General features: G+C 39.4%; 1 protein-coding gene across 3 annotated transcripts in view; it reads left to right on the top strand.

Moving 5' to 3' along the window:
* The window catches only part of COG2 (component of oligomeric golgi complex 2), a 118,059-nt gene extending 91,367 nt beyond the window's left edge, over window positions 1-26,692 (top strand). For all 3 annotated transcript variants that reach the window (XM_060192028.1, XM_007535127.3, XM_016193436.2), the window contains exons 11-18: window positions 2,357-2,418; window positions 3,916-4,067; window positions 6,049-6,246; window positions 7,396-7,468; window positions 8,257-8,399; window positions 18,667-18,806; window positions 24,071-24,254; window positions 26,002-26,692. In XM_060192028.1, the coding sequence (XP_060048011.1) occupies window positions 2,357-2,418; window positions 3,916-4,067; window positions 6,049-6,246; window positions 7,396-7,468; window positions 8,257-8,399; window positions 18,667-18,806; window positions 24,071-24,254; window positions 26,002-26,103 (1,054 nt within the window). In that variant the 3' untranslated portion in view covers window positions 26,104-26,692. The remainder of the gene's footprint in view (window positions 1-2,356; window positions 2,419-3,915; window positions 4,068-6,048; window positions 6,247-7,395; window positions 7,469-8,256; window positions 8,400-18,666; window positions 18,807-24,070; window positions 24,255-26,001) is intronic.
* Window positions 26,693-27,715: the final 1,023 nt, after the last annotated feature.

Here is a 27,715-nt window from a genome sequence, read left to right as displayed (position 1 = left end):
TATCTATTTGCATCTCTTCTTTTTCTTCTTTTACTTTTTTATTTTTTTTATTTTACTTTCTTAGTGATTTAATAATGATTGGCAATATTGTAGGATAAATGGGGTACAATTCCATAAAATTCCCACCCCTAGAGTATCCCATCCCCTCCACTGGAAGGTTCCCTATTCTTTAACCCTCTGGGAGTATAGACCCAAGATCTTTATGGGGAGCAGAACGTGGAGGGTCTGGCTTCTGTAACTGCTTCTTTGCTGGATATAGGCGTTGACAGGTTGGCCCATACCCCCATCTTGATTCTATCTTTCCCTACTGGGGTAGGGCTCTGGAGATGTCATCTCCCAGGATAGTCAGGTTGGCATCATACCATTTGCAACTTGGTAGATGAAAAGCATCAAGATATAAAGCAGAAAAATTGTTTAATAACCAGGAACCAAAAGGTAAGAGTATAGCAGGTAAAATTTGGGGCCTTCATGTTGGAAGAAGCTAGGAAGTCTATTTTAGGTATAATCCAAATGGCCTATGACTTTATTAATTTTTACCTGGTCCCAACAGTTGACATTGCAGGTGGGCTGACTGTATTGTTGGGGGAGATGGTGTCAGACTTGGGAATAGGACCAGAAAACTGGATCAGGGCAGAGAGTAGCTCTCAAATATGGGAAAAACATATAAGTACTTTTAACTGTAAACTCCATCATTCTGACCTAGGGCCCATGTTATTCATATTCAGCACAGGAGCATTCAGCATTTGTAACCCTATTGGTCTGAACTCGCATTTCATGGTCATAGCTAGGAACATTCTGGGCTGCACCCCTTTCAGGACCTGTCTTCCTGAAAGTGGCAGAGTAGGTTGACCCAGCCTCCCTTCTGAGAGTGGTGCAGTTTCTACCATTGTTCTCAACCCATAATCCAGAATGTTTCTTTAAAAACCATGTTGGGGGCGGGGGTTGGGCAGTAGCACAGTGGGTTAAAGTGTTCATGGCGCAAAGTGCAAGCACTGGTCAAGGATCTGGGTTCGGGCCCCAGGCTCCCCACCTGCAGGGGGTCTCTTCACAGTGAAGAGTGAAGCAGGTCAGCAGGTGTCTTATCTTTCTCTCCCCCTGTCTGTCTCCCCTCTGTTCTCCATTTCTCTCTGTCCTATCCAACAACAATGACATCAATAACAACAATAATAATCTCAACAATGATAAAACAACAAGGCAACAGAAAGGAAAAAATAATAGCCTTCAAGAAATACTTTGGAAACAGTTATATTGGTTTTTATCAGGTATCTGATTATTTGCTCTGAGAAATGACAAAAAGTTCTGTAACATGGTTAGGGTTAGATTTCCATTGTTACCTGATTCACTTCAGGGTCATTTTAAGTAAACCTTAAAGATAGTGGAGGTGGTGATGTTTTGGTACCTTTCTAAGGAGTAAGTTATACTTTTAGTAATTGTATATGCACCAGAATCAGTGTTCATCCTCCCAGTTATCTTCTGTACTCTTCTCCACTGCCATCATCCTGTAAACATTTTTACCCACTCACTCTTCCTGGTATCCTACTGTGTCCACATCAGTTTTTAAAACAAGTCAGTGGTAGAAAGGTCTAAGATGCAAGGTGAGCCAGATGTCAACAGAGAAGAAAAGTTGCAGATACTGAATAGTAATGCCAAAGAGTCAATATCATGACTTATACAAGTAGTCAACAGATACTTGAAAAGTACCCAGCAACGAGTTGCTCTGCTTTAACTGGGTATTTTTCAGTGACTTTCTTTTTTAAGCTGCAAGAAAAAATACAGAATATAGTTTTCCCATTTCTTAATTGAGGGGCATTTATTTAACAGTGACAATACTAACATAGATGGGTTGGAGAAACTGCAACCTTAAAGAGATTATATAGTTATAGTCAAGTGGGACTTAAGAAAACTTGTTTTTAATTGACTCACTCCTCTCTCCCACCTCTGGTATGCAACCGTTTTTTTTTTTTTTTAAACAAGAGCAGCACTGCTCAGCTCTGTTTTATGAGTGATGTGGGAGATTGAACCTGGGGCCTTTAAGCTGTTATGCTATCTACCCCCGCTCAGCACAGTGACCTCTTCATGGAGGTTTATATATGAGTAGTTTAATTTGAAAACATGGAATTAATTGTGATTCAGATTAGCAAATAACAGCTGCAAATAACAGTGAAAACCCTATACTTTTATCAAGATCACTGAGAGTATAAGTAGTCCAGGACAAGTTGGAAATCTTTGAGAGCACTGGACTTTATCAGCAAGCCCATGTAGTAAGTATTTTAAACTTGATAAGAAAGAATGGATAAGATGAGCTATCTAGCAGAGTGTAAACATTAATTTTCTTGAACACCCCCCTCCCCCCCAGGTTTAGAGAAATAGCAGGATCCTTAGAAGCTGCACTTACTGATGCACTGGAAGATGCTCCAGGTAACTTTCTTAAAATGGTAACTGGCAAGATGTCCCAAATTTAATTCACCAAGTCATATCCCTTAAAGATACATCAGTTTGGGGGCCACATTTAGCTTCTTGTTTTATGGAAATGAATAAATGTATACTTCTGAAATATAGAAATAGAGGGCTGGTTAGTAGAAGTTATGCAACAGAACCCTACTAGATCGGTGCTACTCCTACATTTTCTTTGATATTTTGGTGGCAGTGTTGGTATAGGAAACTCTGTTTGAAGAACATCAGCATGTCACCTGGATTGCAACATATAATTACTCCTACAAATGTGCAAAAAGAAAATAAAGTGAAACTAAACATGAGAGATGAGATAGAATGAAAATAGAAGCAAGAAATGAATGCTAAGAAGATGCATATTTTGTCTTTGGTGAACCAAAGAGATTCCAAATGTTAAATATTTGAATAAGACAAACCAGTGTGGATTACAGCTGAGGTTTTTTAAAAATCAATTTAAAAGGAGTTAGAGAAATTTTTCAGAGGAAAAACATATGACTGGAGGCAGAGCCTAGAGTGATAGATATACAAACCAAGAAACACTAAGTATTGCTAACAAAATATCAGAGCTGGGAAAGGCAAAGAAAAATGCTTTCTGCAGGCTCCAGAGAGTATATGACCCTATTGAAATCTTTCTGAGTCTATAAAACTATGAGATAATAAATTTCTGTCATTTTTACTTAGAAAATGGAAATACTGACAAGACCAAAGGATAAGAGGGGTATTGCACACAATTCCACCACCAGAACTCTGTATACCACCCCCTCCCTTTCCTATTCTTTATCCCTCTGGGAGTATGGACCCAGAGTCATTATGGGGTGCAGAAGGTGGAAGGTCTGGCTTCTGTAATTGCTTCCCCGCTGAACATGGGCATTGACAGTCTGATCCATACTCTCAGCCTGTCTCTCTTTCCCAAGTGGAGCGGAGCTCTGGAAGGACTATAACAAGAGTAAAGATCAGTAAGATATAGTCTTAGTAAAATGCAAATGTTTCTGGAAAATTTGCATATAGAGCTCTGTCATCTGCCCAGTGTTGTAGGAATAGGGTCGCAGATACTGGAAGCCTGGGGCACTAGATCTACATGCAAGACATTCCCCCTGGAAGGAAAGATCTGTTCTTTCTGTGCCTTAGTCTGGGGGGGGGGGAAAGCAGACTAGCTAGTTTGCTACAAAACAAGTAACAAAACAAAACAAAACCAAAAAACAGATTATTTAGACACACCAGGAATTACAAATCCTATTCAGGAATAAAAATGAGTTTTTTGTTTTTTTAATGGGGGGGGGCTTTAAAATGACAGAAATTGAAATTTCTATTCCTAAATAATCTGTTTTTATGTTTGTTTTGTAGCAAACATAAATTATTTGAAATAATTATTTCAAAATGCTTCTTTTTTTCATTGCTATATACATGGCAAATGTAAGACTTTAGCCCATAATTAAGATTCCTTAACGTATGTTTTTTCTTTAGCTGGAAGTTTGTTTTGCCTTTTGGCTTCTCATAGAACATGGAGCAGTATGCAGAGGTGTTGGTCAGATGAGATGTTCCTGCCTTTGCTGGTACATCGTCTGTGGAGACTCACACTACAGATTTTGGCACGATACTCTGTGTTTGTCAATGAGGTGAGGGCTGGAATCAATATGAAGTACGTTAAATGCACCAAAATTTTAAAAATCTATATTGTTGTAGAAGGTTAATTTGAATGGTAGTAGGCTAACTTCTTAAGTTTGTAACCAACACTCTGTTTACATATCACCTTTTAGGTGTAGCATTCTCAATTACCTGTCTTGTTGAAAAGCATCACAGTAACAAACTCATTTTTACTACTCATAACCTTAATCTTTGAGGTATTGCCAAATTAAAAAAAAAGTGCTCATTTTCATGAAAATGATCAGAAGTAGAGGTCAGGTGATATTATCAGATGTTTTAATCTCTGCCCTTTATCACACCTCCATAGAGCACACACATTATCTTGCACAAGCAGCCAGGTGCAAGCCCTGTTTCCCACTCACAGGGGAGAACTTCACAAGTGGTGGAACAGTGCTGCAGGTCTCTCTCTCTCAAACACTCCCCTCTTCCTTTCTATCTCTCTGCCTCTCTATGCAAATAAGGGGGGGGAAGATCACTAGAAACAGTGGAGTCATTGAACATACAGAGCCTTGTGATATCCCTGATGGCAAAGAAGGAGGAGGAGAAGAAGAAAAGTAGGAGGGAGAAGAAAATGACCTAAATAAAAATATACATACTAATCATTGGAGATTTAATATATATATCATGATCTTTTGAGATTAAAGGGTAGCAAAATTAAATGACCTTTATCTTATTATAGCCTACCTTCTCCCTTTTGAAGTTGTTGAATGTTTTAAATGTCCACATCCCTATGATATTTTATTAGTAATTATGTGTAAAGTTGCCTGTGTTTGACACAACTGGTAAAGCACCTGTCTTACAAATAAGTGCTCCTGAGTTTGATCCTCAGCATTTCATATGCCAGAGTGGTGGTCTGGCATCTCTCTCATTAATAGATGAAACAATTTTAAAAAACTAGAATTACACATGAAGCCTCAGTTGACTTCTCAGTGCTTGTGAGTCTGGGTCTCAAATGCCCTGACTCTGAGCAGTTTCAAGTGACAACAGGCATGCATCCTACTCATTGCAATGTGAAGAGTTTAATAACAGAGTAGCCATTGTCCAGTGAAAGACAACATGAAGAAGATATCATACACTAAACTGAATAAAATATGATCATTGTTAACTGAAGAAAAAAAGAGTATCCAATCATCTTATTACAGAGTGTTTTAAGTGGAAAGGGCAGAGAATAAAACATCTGATAAACAACAACAATAATAACTACAACAATAAAACAACAAGGGCATAAATAAATATTTAAAAAAATCTGATAATATCAGCTTTGACCCTGTGCTATCTCCCGACTCCCTCTTCAGTCTTTTAAAGGCTTTATTTAGTTTATGGCAGGGCACTTCATATACAGTTGCAGTGTATGAAGTGCCAGATATCTAACAGGGGACCTTACACACAAGCTCTATCTGCTGACAGTATTAATAATAAAAAGAATATAACAATTGCAAATGTATATTTTTATCACACTTAGAACCAAGTAAAACTACAGTTCTATGAGCTTGACTTTGATAAGAAAGCAATTTATGGGGGTTGGGTGGTAGTGCATATGTGGTTAAGCACATGTGGCTAATTAAAAATAAATTTTTTATTAAAAAATAGCTTTCTTTATTAAATATTTATTTTCCCTTTTGTTGCCCTTGTTTTTTATTGTTGTAGTTATTATTGATGTTACTGATGTTGCTAGATAGGACAGAAAAATGGAGAGAGATGGGGAAGACAGAGACAGGGAGAGAAAGATAGACACCTGCAGACCTGCTTCACCACCTGTGAAACGACTCCCCTATAGGTGGGGAGCAGGGGGCTTGAATAGGGATCCTTATGCCCATCCTTGCACTTTGCACCATGTGCGCTTAGCCCACTGTGCTACCAGCCGACTCCCGACAACTAGCATTTTTATTGTGAGTTTTTGGCTTATGTATCTTGCTAGTGGGAAAGTATTTAATCATTGAATCTTTTCTTCAGCTTTTACTCAGGCCTATCTCTAATGAAACTACCAAGGAGACTAAAAAGTCTTTGGTTACTGTTAGCAAAGATCTTTCTATTTCCCAAGGAAGTAGTGAAGACCAAGGGAGTTGTCCTTCTGAAACAAAGGCTATAGTTTACATTTCCAGCACTCAACTTGTATATGTTGTCGCAGACCTGGACAAGCTTCAGGATCAGGTAAGACCATGTCTATGAAGAATTGTAAGTGAAATGTTTTCTTTTTATTTATTTATTTATTTATTTATTTATTTATTTATTTCCTTTTGTTGCCCTTGTTGTTTTTATTGTTGTAGTTATTATTATTGTTGTTGTTGTTGTTGGATAGGACAGAGAGAAATGGAGAGAGGAGGGGAAGACAAAGAGGAGGAGAGAAAGATAGACACCTGCAGACCTGCTTCACCGCCTGTGAAGCGACTCCCCTGCAGGTGGGGAGCCGGGGTTCGAACCGGGATCCTTATGCCGGTCCTTGTGCTGTGAAATGTTTTCTAAGGAAGTGGTATATGCAAAGTTATGACACCATTTGGCCTCGCTGGATATAGACTTGGGGAAGCCCATGAGTACATTGAGTGAAAACATCTCATTTACATTCCAGGTGTTTCTTCAGCTTTCTTGATAGCTGCTCTATTCCCCCTGGCTTACCAATCTGAGCTCGATTCATATTAACCTGGGGCTTCTGCTACTTCTCCAGTAATGATATGAAAACTCATAGCAAACCATACTCCACCAGTTTTTATAATTATCTCAACTTATTCTGTACGAGCACCATCTTTAGTGAGTTGGGTTTTACTTAATTAAAATATACTTATCATGCAGGTAGGCCCAAGGTATTTATCTGGGGAGACGGTGTCATAGTTGGAAAAAGGGCTAGAGAGCTGTATTAGGGAAGATAGTAGCTCCTAAATATGGAAAAAGTATATAAATATTGTTATCTAAAAATTTCTTGGTAACATTAAATCTCTAACTATACTTTGAAGGTGCTGAACAATTAAAATTTCTTCCTGCTTTCTCTGAGTAGATGCCATGGTTGTGGAATGAATTTGTTTTTAAGTGCTGTGACACATCTTTTATGTAGGCTTAAATATTTTTTTCACTAGGACAAACAATATGTTTTAGTCAAAAACATGGTCTTTATCTTGAGCTTCTAGGGCACAAGGGAGAATCACAGAGTAAGAATTATTTTTTCGAGAATTGTGCTTTTCCATGGTGAAAATTACCTTAAGTCCTGAGTTTAACAGTATTCTAGAGTTGGTATATGTTATATACAATTGCCTTTTAACTTTCATTTATGAAAAATAACTGAATATATAAAGTTCATATTTATTTCAGCTTCCAGAACTCTTGGAAATAGTCAAACCAAAACTGGAAATAATTGGATTTAAGAATTTCTCTTCTATATCAGGTAAAAGAAAACTATTGGGAGTCGGGTGGTAGCGCAGCCGGTTAAGTGCACATGGTACAAAGCGCAAGGACTGGTGTAAGGATCCTGGTTTGAGGTAGTGATGCAGTTCTGCAGGTATCTTATCTTTCTCTCCCCGTCTGTATCTTCCCTTCCTCTCTCCATTTCTCTCTGACCTATCTAACAATGATGACATCATTAACAACAACAATAATTACAACAGTAAAAAAAAACAAGGGCAACAAAAGAGAAAGTAAATAAATAAAATTTTGAAAAAAGAAAGAAAACTGTTATCCTCAGCAAATCTTTGATAATTAATAATTTAGGGGCCAGGTGGTGGCACACCTGGTTGAGCATATACATTACAGTGCACAAGGACCAGAGATTCAAGCCCCCATACCTACTTGGCAGGGAGCAAGCTTTACAGATGGTGAAACAGTGCTGCATTATCTCTCCGTGTCCCTTTCCCTTTTCAATTTCTGTCTGTCTCTACACAAAGTAAATAATAAAAATAATATTCTAAATATAATGTTAGAAACTATAAGACATATTTAAACTAGCATTTCTTCCTTAGTTGTAAACTCTGTTGTTGCTTGGTTGTGAATTGTGGTTGTTGTAAATCCTATTAACAGTGATTTTAACCTCTCCAGAGGAAAGTGTTGCTTAATTCTAATAATTTGGTAAGTTTTGATTATCATAGTACATTCTCTAAATACTGTTACATTATGTAAATTAAAATTTGTATCTGGCTTTTAATAAAGGGACTAAACACAGTATTTATATTTGAACAGCAGCCCTGCAAGACTCCCAGATGTCTTTGTCAGCTTGTATTCCTTTCTTGAGTGAAAGGATCATCAAAAACTTAAGTGAATCTTGCTTCAGTTGCCTGAAAAGTGCCTTGGAGGTTCCCAGGCTTTACCGAAGAACCAATAAGGTAAGCAACATTTATTGAAAATGATTTTGAAGTGGAGAAATAAATAATAGGAAAAAAAAAAAAGTGAAGCAGTGGTTAGGTTCCCGGGGTGGCCTGAAACAGAATCTCTTTCATTCAAGGAAGTTATTTGTGAAGCAGGCCCTATATAAATGAGTGGTCAGCTGATTGGGGCAAATTGAACTCAGATGCTTACACTTAGGCAGATAAAACCTTTATCAATTATTTTGACCTTAAAAACAGATAGTATTTCCAGGACCCGGCTATGGTTCACCCAGTTAAATGCTCACACACCATGGACCCCTAGTCCCCACGAGCAGTGAAGCAGTGCTGCAGGTGTCTCTCCCTCTCTGTCTCCCCTCCACCTCTGTTTATGTCTAGCCTATCAAAGAAAATAATTTCTTTTTAGAAATAAGAGTATTTTTAAGAAGGCATGCAAATAAAATTGTTTTAAAATATTTTGAGTCGTATATGTTTTTGTGTATATCTTGAAAAAGAACCATGGAGTCAGACAGTGGTGCACCTGGTTATGGTCACACATCACCATGCTCAAGGACACAGGTCCCCACCTGCTCCTGGTCCCCACCTGCAGGGGGAAAGCTTCACAAGTGATGAAGAAGGTCTGCATATGTCTATGTCTCTCTATCTCTCCTTCCCCTCTCAATTTCTCTAGCTCTATCCAATAATAAATAAGTAAAAGTATTAAAAAAATAAAGAAAAAGAACCCTGGATTTACCAGTTTTTATTATTATTAGTGGAAGTACCTGTCTTCTGGTTTGTTGTTGTTGTTGTTGTTACTGTTTGTTTTGTTTTGTTTTACTCAGTAAGTTGATAAATGCTGTACTATTGATGAAAAATTATTCCCACATTGGTGTTCAAATTCTCTAGTTCTCATAATACAGAATGGTTATTTGGGATATTAATCTTTACTGGTGTTTCAGTTTTCCCTGTTGGACTCTCATTTCCGTGCATTCCTTTTCATTTTATTCTTGTGACATTTCAATTTTCCTTTTTACTAGTTGTAAAGTAAGATACAAGGCAGCTTCCTGCTAAAATTATTTTCAGTAAATGTTAAATATCAGACATTGTGCTGTATTGAAATATTCCTGCGGTTCCTACAGATGTATCTGGTGGAGGGCCAGCCACTTTGTTGTGGCATAAGTGTGGAGATTTTGCACTGTCTTGACATTGGTGTGTCTTGAAGCTCTCAAGAAGTGAGAAAAACCTGTTATACATAGTCTGACACATTGTTTATCTTTTAGGAATCTACCAGCTTTTCCTTGCTATTCAGTAGGATCTTATACATTTGTTAAATGCTTATATTGTTGGTTAGGCTACTAAACAGCTTATTTACTCTCATTAGTCCTCCTACTCAGAGGGTGCTGATGTCCTTATTTACAGATGAAGAAATCAAAATTCAGAAAAAATATGTCACTTGACCTAAATCATAGCTTCTTAGTGACCTCTTGATCAGTAGCATTAACACAACCTGATGTTAATTAGGCCTATTAGGAATGCACAACTTCAAAACTCAACCCCTCTTTTTTTCATTTCATTGGAGTTTATTTTTATTTATTTATTTTAATGGTTTATTGGCATATGGGTAGATGAATATCCTAAGAACCTTTCCACGCCCTCTTATGGCCTCCCTCTCCATAGTCTTTTGCTTTGGTTCAGTACCCCACCCAATCCAAGTTTTACTTCATGTTTTCCTTCTCTGGTCTTCTTTCTTAAATTCCACTTATTTATAAATAAGATCACTTGGTATTTTTCCTTCTCTTTTTGACTTATACTATTTTAACATAATGTCTTCAAGTTCCAACTAAGATGCAATAAAGGAAGTAACTTAGTCATTTTTAATAGCTAAGTAGTATTCTGCTGTGTACCACAACATTTTTTTTTTGCCTCCAGGGAAGTCCAGGGGCTCAGTGCTTGCACTATGAATCCACTGTTATTGGTGGCCAGTTTTTCATTTTTTTAATTATTATTATTGGATAGGGCAGGGAGAAATTGAAAGAGGAGGAGATGGGTAGAGAGGGGGAGAGAAATATAGACACTTGCAGATCTGCTTCACTACTTATGAAGCGAACCCCCTCCCCCAACAGGTGGGGAGCCAGGGGCTTAAACCAGGATCCTTGCACAGGTCCTTGCACTTCCTACTATGTGAGCTTAACCCAGTGTGCCATCCCCATGCCCCCTATACCACAACTTTCTTAGCCACTTATCTGACTTTGGACATGTGGGTTGCTTCCAAGATTGGATAAGTATAAATTGTGCTTCTATGACTATAGGTGTACATAGATCCCTCAAGATGCGTGTGTGTTTCTTTCCTTTGGATATATCCTAAGTAGAGAGAAGATTTGTTGAGTTAGAGGGTAGGTTCATTTTCAGTGTTCTATGAGGTCTTCAGACTGTTTTCCACAGAGGTTGGACCCAATTTGCACTCCCACCATAGGGTCAAAGGGTTCCTTGTTCTCTGCATCCTTGCCAACATTTGTTGTTGTCTCTTCTAATACATGACATTCTCAGAGGAGTAAAGTGAGATCTCATCATTGTCTCTATTTGTATTATTCTAGCAATTGATGACTTTGAGAATTTCCCATTTATCTGTTGGTCCTTTGTATCTTTTCATTGGTAAAAGTTCTCTCTATATCCTCTCCCCATTTTTGGATGGGGTTGTTTGTTTTCTTGTTACTGAGTTTGGTGAATTCTTTTTTTTTTTTTAAGGTTTTATTTATTTATGAGAAAGATAGGAAGAGAGAGAGAAAAAAACAGACATAACCAGACATCCAGACATCATTCTGGTACATGTGCAGCTGGGGATTGAACTTGGGACCTCATACTTAAGAGTCTAATGCGCCACCTCCCAGACCACAGTTTGGTGAATTCTTCTTCTTCTTCTTCTTCTTTTTTTTTTTTTTTTTACATATTTTCTTTTTTTTTAACTTTTAAAAATTTTAATTATCTTTATTTATTTATTGGATAGAGAAAGTCAGAAATCGAGAGGAAGGGGGAGACAGAGAGGGAAAGAGACAGAAAGACACCTGCAGCCCTGCCCCACCACTCATAAAGCTTACCCCCTGCAGGTGGGGGCCAGGGGCTCAAACCTGGGTCCTTGCGCATTGCAACATGTGCGCTTAACCAGGTGTGCTACCACCTGGCCCCTGTTTGGTGAATTCTTAATGAGTTTTGGTTATTAGCCATTTGTCTGATGTGTGGCATGTAAAGATCTCCCATTCTGTATGTAGGAAGTCTGTTTTGGTGGTGGTTTGTTTTGCTCTGCAAGAGGTTTTCAGCTTGATGTGTAGTCCTTTGGCTTATTTTTGTTTTTGTTTCCTTGCAACTGGATCTTAGTCATCAGAGATATATTTTTTTATTTGAGTCACTGTAAATTTTTTTTATTATTTATTTTCCCTTTTGTTGCCCTTGTTTTATTGTTGTTGTAGTTGTCGTTGTTGGATAGGACAGAGAGAAACGGAGAGAGGAGGGGAAGACAGAGAGGGGGAGAGAAGGACAGACACCTGCAGACCTGCTTCACTGCTAGTGAAGCCAGCCCCCTACAGGTGGGGAGCCAGGGTTCGAACTGGGATCCTTACGCCTTACATGAACTGGGTTCCTTACACTGGTCCTTGCGCTTCGTACGCTTAACCCGCTGCACTACCGCCCGACCCCATCAAAGATATTTTTAAAGCTGATATATGGAGTCACACGTTAGTGCAGCGGGTTAAGCGCACGTGGAGCAAAGTGCAAGAACCTGTTTGGATCCCAGTTCGAGCCCCCAGCCCTCCACCTGCAGGGGAGTCGCTTCACAGGCGTTGAAGCAGGTCTGCAGGTGTCTATCTTTCTCTCCCCTCTCTGTTTTCCCCTCCTCTCTCCATTTCTCTCTGTCCTATCCAACAACAACGACAGCAATAAAAACAATCATAATAACTACAACAATAAAACAACCAGGGTAATGAAAGGGGAAAAAAATAGCCTTCAGGAGCAGTGGATTCATGGTGCAGGCACCGAGCCCCAGCAATAACCCTAAAGGCAAAAAATAAATAAATAAATAAGCTTATATAGAAAAGAGTTTTACCTAGTGCAAAGCGCAAGGACCTCCGTAAGGATCCCTGTTGGATCCTTACGGAGGTCCTTGAGCTTTGCCCATCTGTAGGGGAGTCGCTTCACTGGCGGTGAAACAGGTCTGCATGTGTCTATTTTTCTCTCCTCCTCTCTGTCTTCCCCTCCTCTCTCCATTTCTCTCTGTCCTAACAACGATTACATCAATAACTATAATAATAATAACTGCAACAACACTAAAAAAAAAAAAAAAGAGTTTTACCAATGATAGTATTTGATAGTTTTTGGTCTAATATCAAAATCCTTGTTCTATTTGACGTTTAATTTTGTGCATGGTGAAATGTAGTGGTCCAGTTTCATTCTCCTATATGTTTCAACCCCATTTTCCCAACACCATTTATTGAAGATAATCTCTTTATTCCATTTAATGTTTTGAAATCCCTCCCCCATTTATCAAAAATTAGGTGTCTGTAGGTGTGGAATTTTATTTCTGGGTTCTCAATTCTATTTCATTGGTCTGTGAGTCCACTTTTGTTCCACTATGGGCAGTTTTGATTACAGTAGTCCGGTAATATAACTTCAGTTCTGGAAGTGTGATGCTTCCATTCTTGTTTATTTTTCTCAAGATTTCTTTGACAATTTTAGGTATTTTGTGATTCCAGATAAATTTTTGTAGCTTTTGTTCTATTCTCTTGAAGAAATTTGGTGCCACATTGATGGGGGTGGCATCAAGCCTGTATATGGCTCTGGGTAGAATAGTCACTCGTGAAGAGTGACTTGTAGTTTTTAGTATATGAGTTTTTGCTTACTTATTAGATATTTAGTTGGTTTTTGTGCTAGAGCAAATATCATTCATTCGTGGATTTCTTCTTCTGATTTAGTGTTTGCATGGAGGAATGCCACTGATTTTGTGTATTAATTTTGTAACCTGTCACCTTACTGTATTCCTTAATAATTTCTAAGAGTTTCTTGCTGGATTCTCTAGGGCTTTATATGTATACTACCTTATCATCTGTAAATAACATCTACCTTATCTTAATATACTACCTTATCATCTGTGAATCTGTGACAGTTCAACTCTTTTCTTCCAGTCTTACCCCTTTAATTCCTTTCTCTTGCCTAGTTGCTATGGCTAGGACTTCCAAGATGATGTTGAATAGTAATGGTGATAATGGGCACCCCTGCCCTGTACCTGACTGATGAGAGAAGTCTTTCATTTTCTTACCATTAAGTATGATGTTGGCTATAGTCTGCTTATGTAGAGACTCAACCAGTTTGAGAAATTTCTCATTCACCCCAAGTCTTTTTAACACTTTGCTTATGAAAAGATGTTATATCTGCATCTATTGAAATGTAGTTTTAGTTTACCTTTTGGTTGCTGTGGTTTATGTATATTGAACCAGCCTTGCTTCCATGGGATAAATCCTACTTGACTATAGTGTACAATCTTCTTAATGTATTCCTGTATCCAGTTGGCTAGAATTTTGTTAAATATCATAGCATCTGTGTTCATCAGGAATCTTAGTGTATAGTTTAGCTTTTTGTAGTGTCTCTGCTTTGGGTATCATTAGAGTGATACTGGTTTCAGAGAAAGTGGTTAGGAGCGTTCTTTTGTCTCTGATAGTTTGGAAGAGCTTCTTGAGGAGTATAGTTAGTAACTTCTCCCTAGATGTTTTGTAGAATTCATTTATAAAACCATCTGTGCCAGGACTTTTGTTGTTATTGACACGATAATCATGTAAACTAGTATACAGAGTCTACCTCAAACATTTTCATGGTCTCTAGTTTACTAGAAATTTTTTTAGTCTTGGTTTATTGGTAGAGTACATTTCCTCTGCTTCCCCATTCTACCTGGTGCTGACATGTATCAGGCTGTACAGAGGTCCTAGTGATTAGTTGCAGGCCAGGAACAGCTGGGTGGGACTATGAAGCCTAGAGTAACCACAAAGCTGGCCCTGTGGGGTGTGTGTCCAGCATACCCCAGGTGGGAGATGCTTGGCTTGGGGTAGTGGCAGAGGGTCCTTAGGGTGGTCAGCATTCTCAGATGTAGCGTATTGGGGTCCTGGTGAAGGGGGTTGCTGGAATGGGAGGGCGTATGGGTTGGTATTAGAACAGTCTTGGGCACAGCAGGGGGCATGCTGTCTGGGCCTTGGGACAGGATCTAGGTGTCTGGGACAACAGTGGAGTTTATGAGATGTGACGGGCCCAAGAATGGTGGGGTGTTCCAGCTAGTGAAGGTTATATGACAGGGCCCTGCCACAGAACAGAGGGAACAGAGGTTAGGCTGAGCCAGGTGGAATACAGTCGGGCACATGGATTGGTGGAGATTGTGTGACAGGGTCTAGGAACTGGGTGCAAGAATTCTGCAATGTCCAGTAGAGATCTGAGAAGGGCAGAGTGTGTAGGCCTGCAGATGCATGACATGGTTTGGGCAAGGGACCAAGGTGAGATATGGTAGGACATGCAAACTGGTATGGTGGAAATCTCTAGGGTGCAGGTATGGTCAGTCAGTGTCAGAGACCATGGTGGTCATATGAAGGGCCAAGGGAACTGCAGAGCATGGGTCCATCCAACCTGGGTGAAGTACAGTGGGGCTTTGCAGGGGCTGAAGTCAGGTGACTGGGTTCTGGTGTGTCATCTTTCAGCTGACTTTGTTCCCTTTCCTGAGAGCATATGTTTGTTTATCTTCTTCCACCTTTGGGTTTTCTGTATTCCATATAGTGCTTCTTTATTTTTTTTAGTTTGTAATTTGCTTAAGCTCCAGCTTCTGTTGCCACAGTTTTGAATATTCCTGGAGCTACTAAGCTATCGCTATCTTGGATCTTCTTGTGTTGGCTCAAATAGGCTTTCTCTTTCCCCCTTACCCCCCCCCCCCCATGGTCTACTGAGTTCTTTGTGCTTCTTGTACTCTGTCTTTGGGTCTTTGGGTGTTGTATTCCAAGGACTGTTTCTTTATTTGGTCTTTTGTGCAATTTGCATAGCTGTAGCTTCTGTTGCCATTGTGTTGCCTTGCAAAATCCTTGAGCTGCTTGCTTTGTGGTTGCCATTCTTAAATCTTTCCAAAACATTGCAGTTTTAGAGAGGAGTTGAGAGTCCAGTAATGCTTTGGAAATGTTGGGAATGTAGGAATTAGGCAAGAGGCATTGGGATTAGATAAGTTTAGAATTTGGAGAGGACAAGGAAGTATAGCAAAACAGCACATGGCTCCATTTAAGGTTAAACAAATGACAGGTTTATTCATAAAAATCTCTGTAAACGTGAGGGAAGAAGTCTAGCCAAGAAAGTAGGCAAAAATCCAAAGTCCACAATTAGGCTGTCCAAGACCACCCACCACATGAAGAGATCAGGATCAGTCTACACCAACAGGAGAGTGCTGTGATAAAGTGAACTACTGCAAGTCCTGCACCCACATTCCATTGTAGGTGTGCTCAGGTCTCAGGATGACATCATTTGTATGCTAATTGTACCAAATTCCTGTTGGGATCACAACAAGGAAGAAGTCACAATTTCCAGCACAAGAGAGCAAGAATGAGAGGAAGAAAGTAGATAGTGTCTTTCTGTATATGTTAGTCTTATAACAAGGGATGTAGGTTACCTCCTTATGGATTAATCTATCTGCAGTTTCCAGTTTCCTAGAGTCTAGATAAAGCCTTTGGTTCTCTAGCCTTGGCTTTCCTGGCCAACCCACCAAAAATATGTAAACAAGTTTTTTGGTGATAAGAACCTTCAGAGACAAATGGATTGATTGCAGGTAAGATATATTTAGTTAGTACCCCTTTTTCAGAGAGAAGAGCCTTGAGCATTTCTCTCAACATCCATTCATTTCTAGGTTTCAGAAATGCTTGGTAACCTGGAGAGGGGACTTTTTTTTAATTTTTTTTTTTTAGTGATTTAGTAATGATCGACAAGATTGTGGGATAAGAGGGTTACAATTCCATACAATTCCCACCACCAGAGTTCCATATCCCCTCCCCACCCCTGGAAACTTCCCTATTCTTTATCCCTCTGGGAATATGGGCCAAAGATCTTTATGGGCTGCAGAAGGTGGGAAGTCTGGCTTCTGTAATTGCTTCTCTGCTGGACATGGGCATTGACAGGTCAATCCATACCCCTAGCCTGTTTCTATCTTTCCCTAGTGGGTTAGGGCCCTGAGGAGATGAGATCAGCTGCCCAGGGAAGTCAGGTTGCTATCATAGTAGCATCTGCAACTTGGTGGCTCAAAAGCGTTAAGATATAAAGCAAAACAAATTATTAAATAGTCGGGAACCTAAAGGTAAGAATATAGCAGATGAGATTTGGGGTCTTCATGTTGGAAGAAGCTAGGAAGTCTTATTAATGAGTGTAGTAAGCAAGTAGAAAAACCTAAAAAAGACATCACAAGGTACTTAAGTATTTTCTACTTAGACCTAGATACCCTCCTCATCTACTTCTCATTTCAAGTCCCTCAATCACTCTAAACCTAACCCTGTCAGATAAAGTAAGCACTACAAAAGCTAGATAAGGGCAATAAATCAGCACACTTTGTCACTCCCAAGCCACCCCATCATCTGGGGCCCTAGTCAGGGAATCCTAGGATTTCCACATAAATAAGATGGACCTTAACCTCTAGCAGATCCCTCTCTTCATCCTCACTGATCATCTCCATCAGGAACATCATGAACCCTCTTGTGGACCTATAAGGACCTTGCCCTCAGTGTAGAACAATGGTGGAAGCTGCTCCCCTCTGGAAAGGAGGCTGGGTCAACATGCTCAGCTGCTTAAGTATGAAGGGTCCTGAAATGTGTGCGGCCTAGAATGTTTCTAGCTATGACCATGGAATGTGGGTTCAGACTGACGGGGATGCTGAGGTTACAAAGGCTCCTGTGCTAAATATGAATAGACATAGGCCCTAGGTCAGATTGATGGGGTTTACAATTAACAGTATTTATATGTTTTTTCCCATATTTGAGAGCTACTCTCTGTCCTGATCCAGCTTTCTAGTCCTATTCTCAAATGTGACACTGTCTTCCCAGACAATATCTTTAGCCCACCTAAATGTTAGCTGTCAGGCTCAGGCAAAAATTAGTAAAGTCATGGGCCCTTTGGATAAACCTAAAATAGACTTCCTAGCTTCTTCCAACATGAAGATTGTACATTGCTGAAAACTGGTATATCAATAGTGTCCTTATAAAGATACCTTTTTTTAAAAAAAAATTTTATTTAAGAAAGGATTAATGAACAAAACATAAGGTAGGAGGGGTACAACTCCACACAATTCCCACCACCCAATCTCCATAACCCACCCCCTCCCATGATAGCTTTCCCATTCTCTAGCCCTCTGGGAGCATGGACCCAGGGTCATTGAGGGTTGCAGAAGGTGGAAGGTCTGGCTTCTGTAATTGCTTCCCCGCGTTGACTGGTCAGTCCATACTCCCAGTCTGCCTCTCTCTTTCCCTAGTAAGGTGTGTCTCTGGGGAAGCTGAGCTCCAGGACACATTGGTGGGGTCTTCAATCCAGGGAAGCCTGGCCAGCATCCTGGTGGCATCTGGAACCTGGTGACTGAAAAGAGAGATAACATACGAAGCCAAACAATTTGTTGAGCAATCATGGATCCCAAGCTTGGAATAGTGGAGAGGAAGTGTTAGGGAGGTACTCACTGAAAACTCTAGTGTACTTCTGCTTTCAGGTATATATTTTGCAGTAGTTTATGGATACGTGTGAACATGAGCTCTCTCTCACAGAAACTGGTGTATATCTAGGTTATGGGACTTTGTTAGAAAGTGAACCACCTGAGATGAAATTAGAGTGTACTATAAAAGGAAAGGTCTCACCCAAGTAATGAAGCTAAAGGGTTGTCATTCCACACGTGAAGTCTCTGGACACAGTCTGAGGTGAAGCATGTTGAGGTGGCAATCGTTGCGTTGGTTAGGTTGTGATCGGCGGATGCAATATTATTTGGTATGGATTGGGAGACGCATACAGGAAAGTGGGCCCTATCCAAGGGTTCCAGGGGGAAGTAGGGGCTCTATAGTGGAGATGTGAGGTTCCTGCTGTCTTAGGGTTCAAAAAGACAATTGATAGTTAATGTTATCATCACATTATTTGGTAATTGGGTTAACTTTGAAAAGTCATTTTGTTTGGGTTTGCTGTACAGTATCCAGTATCTTATATATAAAGATATCTTTCTACCTCTCTCCTACGTATGTAATGACTTCAAACATTATTCCAGGAGGTACCAACTGTAGCTTCTTCATATGTGGACTGTGCACTAAAGCCATTTTACTGGCTTCAGAGTGGACAGAAGGATAAGCTAAAACAAGCAATAGTTCAACAGTGGTTAGAAGGTGCTCTTTCTGAAAGTACTCACAGGTAAGTGACTTAAACTTAAAAAGTAAACTCTTGAAAATTTTACTTGTAGATAACTGCTGCCTATAGATATGCTAGTAATGTAGAAATCACTTATTTGTGGGGCTAGGTGGTGGCGTACATGGTTAAGTGCACACATTACAGTGCATAAGGACCTGGGTTCAAACCCCTGTCTGTACCTGCAGGGGAAAAGCTTCACAACTGGTAAAGTGGTGCTACTGGTGTCTACTGTCTCTGTCCCTCTCTGTCTTCCTCCTTCCCTTTCTATTTCTCTCTTTCTCTGTCCAATGAATAAAATAAATAAATAAACAAACAAGTCACTTAGTCACTGCACAAGTAGTAGAACACTCAGTTTTTTTCCCATTATTGCCCCCTCTACTAGCCTCTTCAAGGCTCTGTGGGCCATTTTTCTTTACTTGGAGTATGGTCAAGCCAGCTCGCATTCACACTCAGTATCTCCGAGGTCACACATCATTCAGGGATCTAGACATAATTCTATAACTCTAGGTACTTATTTTCCCCTTTAAGATCCTTTCTCTCATCTGCTCTAAGTTGATTCAGAATGGCTGTAATCATGCCAAGTAATCAAAAACTTATTTTGGTGAGACCATTGTAATCAAGGAAGAGAAAACATACATTTGAAAATATAGTTGAGGGGGTTGGATGGTAGCGCAGCGGGTTAAGCGCACATGGAGCAAAGCACAAGGACCGGCATAAGGATCCTGGTTTGAGCCTGGTGCTCCCCACCTTCAGGGGAGTGGTTTCACAGGTGTTGATGCAGGTCTGCAGGTGTCTATCTTTCTCTCCCCTGTCTTCCCCTCCTCTCTCCATTTTTCTCTGTCCTGTCCAACAACAACAACATCAATAACAACAATAATAACTACAGCAACAATAAAAATAACAAGAGCAACAAAAGAGAAAATAAATATTAAAAAAAAAGAAAATATAGTTGAAACTAATAAAGGATCATTACCTAAAACTCTGAGAGAGGCCTTCAGAATTATTTGTTCTTCATTTCTAATACAACCCCTTTTTTCCCAAATGCCAGTATCGAAGTACATCAAAATATGTATTTAGATTTATATTGAACTTACATGTTAATTTTACAGTAGCATTTAAATTATTTCAACTACAATTTAGTGGTGTTGGTAAGATAATTGAAAACATGTTTGTATTGCTTTTGTGATTATACGTATTTCACATGCTAAGTAACCAGCATGTGTAAAAAATTTTGAAATATAACTCATTTATAATTGGAACTTATACTGGAGTTTTTAAATTTCTTTATAGGGGGATTAATGGCTTACAGTCAACAGTAAAATCAATAATTTGTACATATGTAACATTTCTCAGTTTTCCACATAAAAATTCAACCTCCGCTAGGTCCTCCTCTACCATCATGTTCCAGGACCTGAATCTCCCCCCTGCCCAGAGTCTTACTTTAGTGCAGTACACCAACTCCAGCCCAAGCTCTGCTTTGTGTTTTCCCTTCTGTTCTTGCTTTTCAACTTCTATCTATGAGATCATTCATCTTTCTGTTTCTGACTTATCTCACTTAACATGATTCCTTCAAGTTCCATCTAAGATTAGGTAAAGAAGGTGAATTCACCATTTTTAGTAGCTGAATAGTGTTCCATTGTGTACATATACCACAATTTTCTCAGCCTCTCATCTCTTGTTGGACACCTGGGTTGCTTCCAAGTATATACAAATCTTTGGAGGGATGTGATTGGTTCCTTTAGGATATATCCCCAGGAGAGGAATTGTAGGATCATAAGGTACGTCCACTGCCTTCTGAGAGTTCCTGGAGACGTTTTGAAGGCAGTTAGTCTAATTAAAATTTTGAAATGTCTTTTCCTTTAACTGATTCTAGACTTGTTATTTTTATATTATTATCTTTATTTATTTGATAGAGACAGCGAGATATAGAGAGGAAGGGAAGGTAGAGAGACAGAGAAACAGGTACCTGTAGCACTGCTTCACCTTTTTGTTTTCCCCTTTTAAACTTTTCCTTTCTTTCTTTTTTTTTTATAAAAAGGAAACACTGACAAACCCATAGGATAAGAGGGATACAACTCCACACAATTCCCACCACCACAACTCCATATCCCATCCCCTCTCCTGATAGCTTTCCTATTCTTTATCCCTCTGCGAGTATGAACCCAGGATCATTATGAGATGCAGAAGGTGGAAGGTCTGGCTTCTGTAATTGCTTCCCTGCTGAACATGGGCGTTGACAGGTTGATCCTTATTTCCAGCCTGCCTCTCTCTTTCCCTAGTAAGGTGGTGCTCTGGGGAAATTGGAGCTGCAGGACACATTGGTGGGTTTATCTGTCCAGGGAAGTCTGGTCAGCATCATGCTGGCATCTGGAACCTGGTGGCTGAAAAGAGAGTTAACATACAAAGCCAAACAAAGTGTTCAACAGTCATGAACCTGAGGCTGGGATAGTGCAGATGAAGAGATGGGTAGGGGGTGTCCTCCATTTTATAGGTAGCTAGTAGACATATTTTAGTTATATTCCAATGGACCTGTGTTTATTGGTTCCCCCCCCCCTTCCTGCTGAGCCTGAAATCTGATATGCAGGTGGCTCCTAGTTATTGTCTGGGGAGATGATGTCATGGCTGGAAAAGGAACAGAAAGCTGGATCAGGGAAGAGGGTAGCTCCATAACATGGGAAAAGGGTATAAATATTGTTGACTGTTAACCCCATCGACTTGATTTGGTATGGGGCCCATATTCAACTAAGGAGCCTATGTGACCTCTGCATCCCTCTAGATCTGAGCTCACATTCTGTGGTCATGAGTAGGAACTTTCCAAGCTGCCCCAATATCAGGACCCATCTTCCTCAGGTGTAGCATAGAGTATGTTGTCCAGCCTCCCTTTGGAGGATGGAACATTCTATACCGTTGTTGATCCAAGTTGAGGGCAGGGTCCTATGGGGGCCCACAAAGGGGTCTATTTTGTTGTTCCTGATAGAGATGACCGGTAACAATGGAGAGAGGGATTTATTTGAGATCTAGGTCCATCATGTCTGTTTGGGACTCAGGACTCCCCTAATAGGGCCCCAGCTGATGGGGTGGCCTGAGAGTAACGAAAGAGTCATCATTAAAATATGTCAGTCTCTTGACCTTACTCAGCTTTTGAAGTCCTTGCTTTGCTAAGGGTAGCTTTGGAGTGAGTGAGAGAACTGTAATAGGAAGTAGGTGAGGAGGGTATCTAAGTCTAATTAGATACTATTTTATTAGGAACTTTATACTAACTGCAGACTATTGTGCACTTTTGCTTTCAGGTATATATTTTGCCCTAATTTATGGATACATGTGAACATATGCTCTATCTCACAGGACCTAGTCTATATCTAGGTTTTGGGACTTTGTTAGGAAGTGAACCACCTGGAATGGAATTAGAGAATCCTATGAAAGGAGAAGTCTCACCCGAGTAATGAGGCTGAAGGGTTGACATTCCATGCCTGACATCTCTGGACACAGTCTGAAGTGAAGCATGCTGAGGTGGTACTCCTTGCATTGATTAGGTTGGGATCAGCAGATGCAATATCATTTGGTATGACTTGAGAGAAGCATGCAGGAAAGTGAGCCCCACTCTAGAGGTTCCAGGACTGGGGGAAATATAGGCTCTGTAGAGGAAGCGGGAGGTTCCTGCTGTCTTAGGGTTTAAGAAGGCAATAGATAGTTATTGCTATAATCACATTATTTGGCAATTGGGTTAACTTTGAAAAATCCCTTTGTTAGGATTTTCTGTGTCATAAACAACATCACCATAATTTATGTCCTTTGACATTATTTGTATATAGCTGTGCCACTGGTCGCTTCTGTTCTCCCTGGTCTAGGCTTTTAAGAGAGTGAACATATCAGTGACTCAGCCTATGTATTAAAAAGATTCAGTCTGTGCTTTAAAAAGTTTGAGACATACAATCAAATTTTCCCCTCTCATATAAATTAATGATTTATATGACTACAAATTAATATTAGTGTACGTAAACACCATTCTCACCACCAAAAGACTGTGTCCCATCCCATTCCCCCCTCCCCAACCACCCCAGGAAGCCGAACATACCATTTTTTAAAAAATTATAAGTAATTTATTTTCCCTTTTATTGTCCATGTTTTTCATTGTTGTTGTAGTTGTTGTTATTATTGATGTTGTCATTGTAGTTATTGTAGTTGTTGTTGTTATTGATATGGTCATTGTTATATAGGACAGAGAGAAATGGAGAGAGGAGGGGGAGACAAAGACAAGGAGAGAATATAGACACCTGAAGACCTGTTTTACCACCTGTGAAACGACTCCCCTGCACGTGGGGAGCTGAGGGCTTGAACCAGGATCTTTACAGAGTTCCTTGCACTTTGTGCAATGTGTGCTTAACCCGCTGCACTACCGCCTGACTCCCTGCTTCATCATTTTTGAAGCTTTCCCCCTTTAGGTTGAAACTGGGGGGCTTGAACCTTGGTCTTTGTGTGTTGTAACATGTAGAACTTGTTATTTTCATTTAGGCAATCACCTACTGATGTTCACCCTTGGTATAGAGATAGAAAAAACTAGTGTTTACTTTTCTCTTAGTGTCTATGACTAAAATATTAAACAAGAGTAATGTGAATAATTAAGTTCCAAGAGAATGCAGTGCTAGAGTCAACGTCCTATTTTTTTCTTTGTATTAAGAAGTACAAAACATTTATCATATGCAATTTTGTATTAGAAATGAATTTTTGTATCAGTTTTATTATTAGTGGTTTAACTTTGGTTTACAAAATTATAAGATTCCAGGAGTATAGTTTTATACCAATATATGTGTGCATATCACTAACCATACCCACCATCAAAGTTCCTATGACCCCCACCTTCCCTCTGATAACCACTAGAATCTTCAAAAACTCTGAGAGGTGATTTAGCTTTTTTTTTTTTATTTGCAAATTTTCTTTAGTTATCTATATTATATACATGAGTTAAATCATCTACTGCTTGTCTTTTACCTTTTTTACTTATGAAGTGAGTTTTTATTTCATTTTGTTAGAAGGTTATTTGTAGTATGATTATGCATGTATGGGTACAATTTCTCATCTCACTGTTATAGGTGTCTGCTAAACACTCATTCCCCAGATTTTGATCCTTATCCACCATCATGCACTAGGCCCCAAAGGGCATTGGGGTGCTGGAAATGAATTTTTATCTTAAGAGCTTCTCTTTGGTACCCAAAGTTAATCTAGTTAGCATTATAAAATGTCTCTGTCTCACTTGTCTTCTGCTCAAGGTACTACGAAACTGTGTCAGATGTTCTAAACTCTGTGAAGAAAATGGAAGAAAGCCTGAAAAGGCTGAAGCAAGCTAGGAAAAACACTTCTGCCAATACTGTTGGTTCCAGTGGCAGTGGCATGAGTGATGATGACAAAATCAGGCTGCAGTTGGCCTTAGATGTTGAGTACTTAGGAGCACAGGTAATGTATTAGCCACCAAAAATTTTGGCAAATCAGAAACTAGTTTCTGAGCATCCCAAAGTCTTGTATTAGTTCACCTCTACCCAAAGATGTTGATGAAGTATCTAACAAGCTGATTACCCAAGTTCTAGAAAGAAAAAGTGTTAGGACCCCAAAATATTTGTAGATAAAGAATTTTTAATTAAGAGTTAGTAGAAAAAAATAAAAGAATAATAAAATTTGACTTCGAATTCTGATGAAATGCTCTTCAGTTGACATCTGTTTGGTTGACTGGCACTCATATCCTTGGTTGTTTTTGTTTTGTTTTGTTATTAATAGTACATTACAAGATTGTAAGTTTACAATGTGTAGTTCCACTGCATACCTACCACCAAAGTTCTGTATCTTCCCTCCCAGAGATAACCACCATAGTTCTCACAAGTCTTAAAGTTTGCTTGCTTCTGGTTGCTTTTTCTTTGTTCTCTGGGCAAGGTCATGTGAATCAGATTTCTAGATTCCACAGATGAGTGGCACTCATATTCTTTTTTTTATTATTAATTTATTCATAGCCTTGAAGCCTTGGAAAATTAAAACCCAGGGAACTCATATTCTTAACACCTGCAGCATTATGAGCTCTCAACTGTAGTTGGAGCCTGTAGATCCATTGCCAGGAAAGTGCTTGAAAGCTGCCAAATCAGGGTCTTTGGAAATAATTATTAGTTTGACTTATAATTTAACTGGAAAAGTGTTTGATTTCGTAGTGTGACACATAAGAAATCAGTTGAGCACAATGTCTTTGCTTCCTGGCCTAGTACTTGTACTTTTTGTAAGAAAAAATAGTCAAGTCATATGAATGAATATGAATGTACCATTATTTAGGCATTATATGCAAGATTGAAAGAGTCACTTATGCAAGATTATATGTAAGATTTTGAGTCACTGAGAACACTTTGAGTGTTGTAAGATATTTTGATATTCAGAAACTGACTTTGTAAGTTCTGATTTTCTGTATATAGCAAATCCTTGTGGAAACCTTTATGGTAGAGAAAAATAAGTGAAGCAGGTCTGTAGGTGTCTATATTTCTTTCCCCCTTCTCTGTCTTCCCCTTCTCTCTCCATTTCTCTCTGTCCTATCTAACAATGACAACATCAATAACAGTAACAACTGTAACAACAAGGGAAACAAAAGGGAAAATAAATAAATATAAATTTAAAAATAAATAAAATCAATTTCTTTTTATAATACTCCACTTTATTATTTCTTGAGTATGTGAATTTTCTTTGTTACTTCACAGAAGAGACTCTTACTCTAGTAAGAATCTGATAGACGGGGTCGGGTGGTTGAGCACACATGTTACAGTGTTCAAGGACCCAGGTTCAAATCCCCGGTCCCCACCTGCAGGGGGAAAGCTTCACAAGAGGTGAAGCAGGGCTGCAGGTGTCTCTATTCCTCTCTCCTTCTCTGTCACCCCTTCCCTCTCAGTTTCTGCCTGTCTCTATCCAATAAATAAATAAAGGTAATAAAAAAATTTTAAAAAAAGAATCTGATAGACATAAGTAAATTAATATACTGGCAAAATTTTGAGCCCCCAAAATTAAATCCTTTTCTCTAAGGAAAAATATTCTACCAGTCTTCTAAGGAACTATCTTTACAGTAGAGGGAAAGGGTAGATATTTGACTTGACTTAATTTTTTTAGTAGGTCCTTTTTTTTTTCCCACACTCAGCTTCAATTGCATTTACTTAATTCATTCTCATGACTTTTGTAGATACAAAAGATGGGGCTGCAAACAAAGGACATAAGAAGCTTTCCAGCCCTGAGAGAACTTGTTGTTGCTGCCAGGAACCAGGCAACAGCAGAACAACCTTAAGCATCTTGGAAGGAGCTCCAGGAGAAAGAAAAGTTGGACCTAGAATATGCAGGGAAGAAAGTGGGTCTGTTCTTACCAAACCTCTGTAAAAAAACAAGTGCTTCCACTGTATCTTCAGCAACATGCCAATGCAGGTTCTCAACATATTTGGGTCTCCTTTTACCCAAAAAAGGGATACAAACTTTTTTCCGTTTTATGGAAGATTGTTTTCTAAGAGATTTGAAACTTTCTACTATAGTTTAAAGAACAAATTATTTTATTTTTATTGTAAATCTTGGTGAGGAAGAACTGATTTCTAAAACGTGGTTAAAGTAAATATATATGTATAAATATAAATAGTTTTCTCCCTGATCCTACAATTAAAAGCAACTGACTGCAGTGCAGTGACCATATGGTATGGAAAGACCCTTCTGTGAGATGACGATTACTGCACATTTATAGACTTTTAGAAAAGGTTATAAATGGTGGTGGTTTTCATTTCTCTCACTAGGTATTGAGGAACAGTGATCACACTTATCACCCAGACCTCTCTCAGGAGCTAGAGCCAGTAGGGAAGAATGATTACCTAAATAAATGTCTGCCAGAAACATTTGTAGCTTTCATTTATTTATTCACAAATTAAGTATTCTTTCTTTTTTCCTTATTTATTTATAAAAAGGAAACACCGACAAAACCATAGGATAAGAGGGATACAACTCCACACAATTCCCACCACCACAACTCCATATCCCATCCCCTCTCCTGATAGCTTTCCTATTCTTTATCCCTCTGCGAGTATGAACCCAGGATCATTATGAGATGCAGAAGGTGGAAGGTCTGGCTTCTGTAATTGCTTCCCTGCTGAACATGGGCGTTGACAGGTTGATCCTTATTTCCAGCCTGCCTCTCTCTTTCCCTAGTAAGGTGGTGCTCTGGGGAAATTGGAGCTGCAGGACACATTGGTGGGTTTATCTGTCCAGGGAAGTCTGGTCGGCATCATGCTGGCATCTGGAACCTGGTGGCTGAAAAGAGAGTTAACATACAAAGCCAAACAAAGTGTTCAACAGTCATGAACCTGAGGCTGGGATAGTGCAGATGAAGAGATGGGTGGGGGGTGTCCTCCATTTTATAGGTAGCTAGTAGGCATATTTTAGTTATATTCCAATGGACCTGTGTTTATTGGTCCCCCCCGCCCCCTTTCCTGCTGAGCCTGAAATCTGATATGCAGGTGGCTCCTAGTTATTGTCTGGGGAGATGATGTCATGGCTGGAAAAGGAACAGAAAGCTGGATCAGGGAAGAGGGTAGCTCCATAACATGGGAAAAGGGTATAAATATTGTTGACTGTTAACCCCATCGACTTGATTTGGTATGGGGCCCATATTCAGCTAAGGAGCCTATGTGACCTCTGCATCCCTCTAGATCTGAGCTCACATTCTGTGGTCATGAGTAGGAACTTTCCAAGCTGCCCCAATATCAGGACCCATCTTCCTCAGGTGTAGCATAGAGTATGTTGTCCAGCCTCCCTTTGGAGGATGGAACATTCTATACCGTTGTTGATCCAAGTTGAGGGCAGGGTCCTATGGGGGCCCACAAAGGGGTCTGTTTTGTTGTTCCTGATAGAGATGACCGGTA

This window comes from Erinaceus europaeus, chromosome 6 (assembly GCF_950295315.1).
Source record: "Erinaceus europaeus chromosome 6, mEriEur2.1, whole genome shotgun sequence".
Lineage (NCBI taxonomy): Eukaryota > Metazoa > Chordata > Mammalia > Eulipotyphla > Erinaceidae > Erinaceus > Erinaceus europaeus.
Note: the sequence above shows the minus strand (reverse complement) of the source record. Positions and strands in the feature narration are given on the sequence as shown.